This window comes from Arachis hypogaea, chromosome 13, assembly GCF_003086295.3.
Source record: "Arachis hypogaea cultivar Tifrunner chromosome 13, arahy.Tifrunner.gnm2.J5K5, whole genome shotgun sequence".
Classification (NCBI taxonomy): Eukaryota; Viridiplantae; Streptophyta; class Magnoliopsida; order Fabales; family Fabaceae; genus Arachis; species Arachis hypogaea.
The window spans coordinates 14,724,354-14,733,735 of record NC_092048.1 but is presented as its reverse complement, the minus strand read 5'-3'; the positions used below and the strand labels follow the sequence as shown (position 1 = coordinate 14,733,735).

Here is a 9,382-nt window from a genome sequence, read left to right as displayed (position 1 = left end):
AGAACAATTGTAAAGCATTCTATAAATAGCAAAATGGGATGATCCTATTTGTCAAGCATGATACATGCAAGTGCGAGAAGGAGAAACAAATAAATAGGCACATAGACACGTAATATAGGAAGAAGGCTAATACATCGCATTACTAGGTTCCCGGGAAGCACGTTGACAAATCAGACATCGTATTTGTTATTCTCTAACGAACTTCCCTCCGTACATCTCTCCCTCTTAATTTTCCCGCGAAAAACTCTCACCACGATCCATTCCCTCACCCTTCCATCGATCAATCATTCAATCAGTCACTTTCTCTAACTCTCTCTCACTTTCTCTCTCATCACTCATAATGCCATGACGTCAACACCTACGCCACCACGCCACGCCGAACCCTCCTCCTCTTCCTCTTCCTCTTCCGCCAAGTTCAGGCTTCAGAAGATTCCTCCGATTCCGTTCCGAAGGAAGTCCAAATCTAAGGCCGAAGCAAACAGATTGGCCGAGGAAGAACATAAAAAGCAGCAGCAGAAGCTGCAGCAGGAGAAGCAAGAACAACAACAAAAACAAAAACAAAGCAAGGTGCAGAAAGACATGCAGGATTGCGATTCCGGAGAACCCTCCATTCTTCTCGCGTCTTCTTTAGGGCTTAATCAAATTCGCACTCGCTCTTCTTCTTCCCCTCTCCGCCATTGCTCCTCCGTTGGCGCCTCTTCCTTTCTCACAAACGACGTCGTCTCAAACATTGACCACATTCCTACAACCAAACCTACTAAGGAACCATGTACGTTTCCGTACACATGCATTTCCGTTATTTTGATTGGATTATTGATAAGTTCCTAATTGTTGTTGTTTAGGGGAGAAAGTTCATTGGAGTCAATCCAAATCGTTGAAGGCTCATTCTCAGCTGCTTCCTGTTCTGGAGGTGATGTATAATAAATAATTTGTATCTTGAATTGTATGTAATTCAACGAGAGATTAGTTAGAGGAATTTAGCTAGGTTTTAGCTTAATTAGGTTGTGTGTTGGAACAGGGTAATCATGCAGCTTTTGCCAAAGAAATGAATTCCCCACGTTTTCAGGCAATCCTGCGTGCAACAAGTGGCCGCAGAAGGACACAACCTGATATCAAAAGCTTTTCCCATGAACTCAACTCCAAAGGTGTTCGACCTTTTCCAATTTGGAAACACCGTGCATTAGGCCATATGGAGGTACATTATTCCTTATCTATCGTCTTGAAACTATCACATGATTATTAGTTGTTTTATTGATTTTGAAAATACATGAATTTCTCAAGACATTTGTATGAAATATTTCTGTAGGAAGTCATGGTGGCAATTAGAGTTAAGTTCGAAAAATTGAAGGAAGAAGTTGATTCGGACTTGGGTGCTTTTGCCGGAGATTTGGTGGGTATTCTTGAAAAAATTTCAGGGTCTCATCCTGAATGGGCAGAGAGCTTGGAGGATCTCTTGATTGTTGCTCGACAATGTTCAAAGATGTCAGCTACCGAGTTTTGGGTCAAATGTGAAACTATTGTTCAAAATTTAGATGACAAACGTCAAGATTTACCTGTGGGGATCCTCAAGCAAGCTCACACACGCCTACTTTTTATCCTCACTCGTTGCACCCGTCTTGTGCAATTCCACAAGGAAAGTGGCTATGAACAAGATCACATTCTGGGTCTTCACCAGCTCAGCGATCTTGGTGTATATCCAGAGGAGCTGTTGCAGGCTGCACAACAAAATGCTGATGCTCCAATTGGTGGACATGACATGGCTGACCTGCGGAAAAAGTCAAAAGGAAAAGAGAAAAACAAATCAAAGACTACGAAATCTCAAGCTAACGAACAAAGAGTTATGAGTGGCAATGCGGAGGAGGATAGTACAACAAAAAATAGTTCCACTCCAAATAGCTATAGGATGGCTTCTTGGAAAAGGTTTCCAGCAGCTATTGACAAAAAGCAAAAGGATGAAGATGATGGAGATTTCCCCTCAAAAGGTGATATGGATCATTCGCTGGTCAAAGAACAGAATTCTGAAAATTTGGATGCTATGTCATGTCAACCTGAACATTCTGTGTCATCGTCAAGGACACGAAAGGGTTCTTGGGGATTCTGGGGAGATCAACAAAATCTAACATATGAAGATTCAATGATCTGCAGAATTTGTGAGGTTGAAATACCAATTGTACATGTGGAGGAGCATTCTCGAATATGCACAATTGTTGATAGATGTGATTTGAAAGGCTTAACTGTAAATGAACGGCTTGAAAGAGTTTCTGATACTATTGAAAAGATATTGGAATCCTGGACACCTAAAAGCACCCAAAGTACCGAAATTGCAGGAGACAGTTTTGAGGTTTCTAGAATGTCTACATCAAGTGTGCATGAAGAGTTCAGTGAGTTAACTCTAGAAAGAAATAACATCTCTTCTAGATGCTCTGAAGACATGCTTGACTCTACCAATGAAACTGACAATACATTTGTTATGGATGATGTGCACCTCCCATCCGAAATATCGTGTGAACCGCATATCTATTTAAAATCTGATCATGGGACAAAAATATCTTCAACTGGAAGCTTGACACCAAGATCCCCTTTGATAACACCACGAACCAGTCAGATAGAAGTGTTATTAAGTGGAAGAATAGCAATATCTGAATATGAGAGTTACGACCAGGTATACATATGGCTGTCAGTTTTATTCTGTATTGAATATATTGTGATGCATAGAAACATTACATTTTATTACATTAACTAAGAACATATATCACCTTTATACATAAAAATTTTGTAATTCATGGATTTCTTCTACTAAGTATATACGTACAAATTTGGGGTTGATTAGTAAACTGTCAAATGACAGATTAATAAGCTAGTGGAAATAGCTCGTTCTGTTGCAAATGTGAATGCCTGTGACTACAGTTCTTTGGAGATTATGCTTGATCGCTTAGAAGACCTGAAATATGCAATTCAAGACAGAAAAGTGGATGGCCTCATTCTGGAGACTTTTGGACGACGTATAGAGAAACTTCTACAGTGAGCACTTGTAACTTTTCTGTTGGATTTCTAGTACAAACATACATTTCGTGATTTCAAAAGGGCCTACTAGATATTTCTAGCATTCATTAAAACCATTATTGCGGGAATGCTCAATATAACTTTACCCCTTTATTATTTTTTATTTGTTTCCTTTTGCCTTCAGCATGCTTAAACCTTGCCTTGCAAAATTGCAACTTCATTTTACAGGGAGAAATATATATCTCTTTGTGGGCAGATAGAAGATGAAAAGGTAGACTCGTCAAATATCATGGCTGAAGAAGAGAGTGCAGTGGAAGATGAAGTTGTACGTAGCCTTCGTGCTAGTCCAATTAATCCTTGTTCCAAGGACCGAACCTCTATAGAAGACTTTGAAATAATAAAGCCAATAAGTAGGGGTGCATTTGGACGAGTTTTTCTTGCCCGGAAAAGGGCAACTGGTGATTTATTTGCTATAAAGGTTAGCTTCCTAACTGTGTAGACATGTTGGCTTTGCAAAAAGGAAGTTAGAGAAAGTTGAGATAAGATGATGCCATAAATCCTTTTGTTGAATTGTACCTCGTAACAACATATATGCTGAAGTTTAGAACCATAAGATTATTTTTTCAGTCTGGCATTGCCAACTGGCTATCGTTCAGTAGAGAAATTATTAGAAAGTCTTCTTGCCAAATCAACAAAAAGAGAAACAAAAAGAAGTTACAAACTTCTTTTCAATTTTCACTTTTGCAGGTTTTGAAAAAGGCAGATATGATACGTAAAAATGCAGTTCAAAGTATTTTGGCTGAGCGAGACATCCTCATATCTGTTCGAAATCCTTTTGTGGTGAGCAGGACTTGCAATGTGGCATCAATATGTGAAATTGTTGCATATTGGTAATACTAATATGATGTTCATGAATTTATGATGAACAGGTCCGATTTTTCTACTCTTTCACATGTAGAGAAAATCTCTATCTGGTTATGGAGTATTTGAATGGTGGAGATCTTTATTCTCTGTTAAGAAATTTAGGTTGCTTAGATGAAGATATGGCTCGTGTCTATATTGCAGAAGTTGTAAGCATATTAACCTTTGTAATTTGTTGGCTTTTGCTTGTGAATATCTATAAGTTCTCGCAGAACTGTGCTTATGTTCTTTATTTTTCTATTTTCCTTATTCATTCTACAGGTTCTTGCATTGGAGTATTTGCATACCTTAAATGTGATTCACAGAGATTTGAAGCCAGATAACTTGTTGATTGGTCAAGATGGTCACATTAAGGTTAGCACTCGAGTATATCACTACATGTTTCAACTTGTCATCTTAAGATGCTCCAACAAGAATAACATTTGCTGCCTCTAATATTTGTCTAATACCTTCGATTACAGTTGACTGATTTTGGACTCTCTAAAGTTGGTCTTATCAACAGCACAGATGACTTATCAGCACAATCATTTTACAATAATGGTTTTCTAAGAGATGATGAACTAAAACCTCAACATTATTCTAAAAGGGAAGGACGTCGAAAGCATTCAATAGTTGGCACCCCAGATTATTTGGCACCAGAAATACTTCTTGGGATGGGACATGGTTGGCACTTTATCCATCAATTAAACAATACAAATTATATAAAAAGAGATATGTTATTTGCACGTTAAAAAAATGTATACGTTTCATGGGCATAGCAGAGAAATAAATAAAAGTTGGAATGGATTTAGGGTAAAAAGGTCAAGTTATTTTTTTGTCCATTGTCCATAGAATGCCCTATATTTTGATAACCAAACATCATTTCACATGCAAAAATGGTGTTACTTTTTTTCTTTATCTCGTTTTGTTTGACTTACATCCGTATATTTGCATGCTCTCCTTTTCAGGTGCAACTGCAGATTGGTGGTCCGTGGGTGTGATTCTTTATGAGCTTATTGTGGGTATTCCACCATTCAATGCAGAACATCCCCAGGTAGGATTTTGTGATATATTTCCGATTCTAACGACTATGAAAGGAGTTGATACATGACATTCCCTTTTCTTCTCCTCTTCTGCATTTCTAAATGATAGCAGGCAGCCTTTCTCTTAAGTTTTGTCTCCTTTTTTTTTTTTAATTTGCCAAATTAATGCTCTCCTTATTTTTTTACACTTAGTTTTAATATGGTTATAGTGCAAGATATTTTTATACTTCAAAAACTACCAATTGGGTAACTCTGCAAGATATTTTTTACACTTTGTTTTAATATGTGAACAGAACCAACACATAATAACCATAGGATGCTGTTGCTACAGCCTTTTTTATCAAGACATTGGGTTACTGTCCATTATATGGTTATACTTATATGGATTTTTAACTTGATTAAATATTTTGCTTTGCATTTGTTGGAACTTAAAAGGGACTAATAACTTTCGATTACTTTTTTTTCCCCATATATGTGAATATGGATGGATCATTATGCAATTTTTTCTCATGTTTTTTTTTTCTTTGGGCAGCAAATTTTTGATAACATAATCAACAGAGATATACAATGGCCCAAGGTTCCTGAGGAGATCAGCTTTGAAGCATATGATTTGATTAACAAGTAAGTATTATTTAAGTAAAATTATGCATTTTATGGGTGTTTCAACATGACAATGCTATCAAAGTAGTATCCTATTGAACAGTTACTCATTGTAATCTTTACCTGCATAAAATCTGGAAAGGTATATCATAAAGAAGAAAAAGGGTAAATTAAAGAATGCTGATGAGGAATGTATAGCTGTGAATGCACACATCCCATTGTTTAATGCCACTTTTTTTTTTTGGTCGTGTTTTATGCCGCTTTAACCATTGGCATGTATCTAGAGGGGATTAACCAAGCGAATAAATGTAAATTGTGACAAAAGTAAAAGTTGATGATTGTCCATTTTAACAATTAACATTACTAATATTGTATTTTCAAATAGACTCTGACATGCAAATTGGAAATCGATAAGAATAAATGCTTTCCAAAGTTCACATAATATGTCAGCAAAAGCTGGGTCAGTTTGAGTGAACTTGACAGTATATGGTTCATTCAACTGCTTATAATGTTTTGCACTTTTAAGATCCCCTCAAGGATCTAATATGAATCATGTCTTTGACCAATGAAATCTTCTCCATTCAACTCAACACATTCAAGTTTCATGTCATGTTGGATGTGGCTGACAGTATGTCTCTTTCAGATTATTGAATGAAAATCCAGTCCAAAGGTTAGGTGCAACAGGAGCTACAGAGGTAAGTTATTTATTGCTCATAAAAGCAGTAGGGTACTTGCACACTGAAATACTGCACAAAAATGTGACCATGACAACTTTAATTTTGATGGAAGGTTAAACGCCACTCGTTCTTCAAGGATATTAATTGGGATACTTTAGCAAGGCAGAAGGTTGACATCTAATTAGTTTATTATAGAGCTTTGATATATGTTTTTGCTGTATCTTTTGGAATCATCACACTTGGGATCTATCTTAATTGCTTTCAGGCTATGTTCATACCATCAGCTGAAGCTCTTGATACAAGTTATTTTATGAGCCGGTACATTTGGAATCCAGAGGATGAACATTGTACTGGGGGTAGTGACTTTGATGACATTAGTGAAACAAGCAGCACCTCTGGCAGTGACTTATTAGATGAAGATGTAAGAATATCGTCAAATATTGCTACCCTTTTAAATTGAACTTGTAACTGGGTGTTAAAAACCATTTCAGCTGACATGATCTATTAAATGTAGTAGCACTAAATTGTCAACCTTCTGGCCATGATGTTTTCTAATGAAATACTTGTTTATCAGGGTGATCAATGTGGTAGTTTGGCAGAATTCAGTGCTCCTCCTCTTGAGGTGCAATACTCCTTTAGCAATTTCTCATTTAAGGTGAGATTGGTCGAGCCTGGTATTCACTTTGGTAAAATATAATTTGATTCAAGATCTTATGTAAACTATACATTTTGTAGTGCCAAATAGTTTATTGCTTTTAATATGCACAATACATTTATGATGAACGAAAATATTTTCTCTTCCACCATTATCTCTTTTGCAGAACTTGTCTCAGCTAGCATCTATCAATTATGATCTGGTGATTAAGAACTCCAAAGAATCGCCCGATAACTCCAATCCATCAGTTTCATGACAACACCAGATAGGGTGGTAATTTTCTCCTACCTTCTTCGTGTGACTACGAGGGTATTATTGGTCTCATGTTGGATGCTATGTGATGTGGCCCAAGAAGTTGTTCTACTTGTTTGTTGTCATCTTTCGGTGTAGAAGCTCTTTTAGGATTTGAACCGAGTGAGACTGTTAATAAGATTTTATCTCTTGCTCAGAGTGCTTTTGGAAGGTAGAAGGGTACAGTTACACCGAAAATCTTAAGTATGACCATACACCTATGCTTTCTAGGTGAAGGAAAAAGGGGAGAAAGAAGCCAGGAGCGAAGCTAGTTTGAACCCCGAATAAAGTATTAGGTATATATAAGTTTAGAAATAGGTGTATGAGTTTTGGTAAAGGTTTTGTTGTGGAAATTGCATCTCTTTGTGGAGGTTTTAGGCAGCTTGATTCTTTGTACATACTACATACATCATAGGAAGCTTTGAACATGCCCTTCCTCGTAAAACTTGAACACTAAAACTAAAAAGAAAAAAGGTGATGAATTAATGAATTTACGTATTTATTTGTTTTTCCCAAGTGTTAATCTCCCCCCAGCCCCGAGTGACTAGTGAGTGCCTTCATCGACTGATATAATAAAATGGAAGTTTATGTGTCGTGGTCATAATGGGTGAGAAGAGTACTGTAGTGCGTGCAGGTTTTGGTGGAAGGCATCTTTTCGGACTGAGATAGAGGTCCTTCTCTTATCTCATCTTCTTCCCCTCGCGCGTAAAATAAAGATAAAGCTCTGGCATGCATTAGATTAGAGTGATTCACAATAACCTACGCGTCTGAAATGCATTAAAACTAAAGCAAAGAAGCTAGCTGCATGCCTGCCTGCCCGTGGAAGGGGAAAGCTTGCCAGATTTCTTGTTTGAGGATTGGCATGCATGGTCATCAAGAAGAAAAGAAAGCACGCGGAAGGCAGAATAAAATTTAACAATAACTCACTCAAATTCATGTTTTAAATTATGTCTTTAAATTGTATATTTTTAAATATAAATATACAGAGTGTCTTTTATCTAATGTAGTTTCAAATGGTAATATGTAATTGCAGAAGCGTCCTAAAAAAAAAGATCATCATTCTGTTATGATATTATAGTTCATAATTAAATCTAATTAGTAAAAGTAAAATCACTTAACACTTATATTAGAAAAAATATAATTACTCTACTCTAATGACTTAATTGCTCATTACATAAAAAGGAAAAAAAATTCGAATTTAATTTCTTTACTTTGCACTTAATAAGTAGTTTTCATTTTCTAAATTCTACCGTAACTAGTTCACTTCTACTTAGCTTAATTGGGCTAATATCATAACACATGTTTTGAGTATTATATATCACTCTTCGTCATGAATAAAGCTTCCTTCCTTAATACGTAATACCACTTAAAGCTAAATCATAAAGCGAGGAGGCGAAAAGTGAAGTTAGTTTTCTTCCACTTTATAGGCAGAAGTAGTAGCGTATATATTCAATGCAGGCTAAGGGGCGATGCTTATATGATTTTATTTCAGGAATTAATTCCATTCAACTTTTCCAAATTGGAAGCATCTTGGTGCAGCCACATGCTTTTACGAGTTTTGAGGAATGAGAAAGTGAAACCCCCTGGCCCCTGTTGCCTTCTATCCCAGACTAGACATACACCATCTCATTATTGACCTACTTGCTTCCTCGCTCATAATAGGCCAATAATGTTAGATGGCTTGATTAATGGACGGATGACATGTTGCATGATATTTAAGATCAGATTCGATTAACACTGCTCAAACAAAGCTGCGGGAATTCCCCGTAGCCCCGTGTCTGTGTCTGTACCTTCTAGCAGGTAGAGTCTTATCAACGCTCCTGGGGCACCACTCTACCACTTTTGATTAGGGGTGTAGATAGATAAGATGGACTTGGGTGCGACTGATTTAATTAGATTGAGATTTAATTTTAATATTGTATTAGGTCTATTTTAAGGATTTGGATCCTAAATTAATTTAAAATAAATTGGATTAAATTAATTTAATTTATATATAATTTTATAAATTTTTATATAACAAAATGATAAAATTTTATTTTAAAAAATTAAATTTAATAAATATTATATATTATTTATACTAAAACAAATCATTTTAAAATATAATATTATATAATATAAAAATATTAATTAAAATATAAAATATAATATTTTATTATTATCTTTTCTATAAAGCATATATTTTAGTTATACAATCATAACTTCAGACAGGATAA

General features: G+C 35.9%; 1 protein-coding gene across 1 annotated transcript; it reads left to right on the top strand.

Annotated features, from left to right (window-relative positions):
- Positions 1-206: 206 nt before the first annotated feature.
- LOC112737398 (probable serine/threonine protein kinase IRE) lies at positions 207-8,236 on the top strand. The gene is made up of 17 exons (XM_025787295.3): positions 207-769; positions 843-910; positions 1,019-1,195; positions 1,307-2,662; positions 2,849-3,021; positions 3,232-3,481; positions 3,751-3,843; positions 3,933-4,073; positions 4,186-4,278; positions 4,386-4,587; positions 4,872-4,957; positions 5,479-5,567; positions 6,190-6,241; positions 6,336-6,392; positions 6,489-6,644; positions 6,798-6,878; positions 7,045-8,236. Exons 1-17 carry the CDS (start codon positions 346-348, stop codon positions 7,132-7,134), a joined length of 3,588 nt encoding a protein of 1,195 aa, XP_025643080.1. The 5' UTR covers positions 207-345; the 3' UTR covers positions 7,135-8,236.
- Positions 8,237-9,382: the final 1,146 nt, after the last annotated feature.

Excerpts from the sequence above, each read along its gene's own strand:
- LOC112737398 (XM_025787295.3), top strand. The coding sequence starts at position 346 with ATGACGTCAACACCTACGCCACCACGCCACGCCGAACCCTCCTCCTCT. Across the intron at positions 4,958-5,478 it reads TCAATGCAGAACATCCCCAG|CAAATTTTTGATAACATAAT; the intron begins GTAGGATTTTGT and ends TTCTTTGGGCAG. Across the intron at positions 6,242-6,335 it reads GTGCAACAGGAGCTACAGAG|GTTAAACGCCACTCGTTCTT; the intron begins GTAAGTTATTTA and ends TTTTGATGGAAG.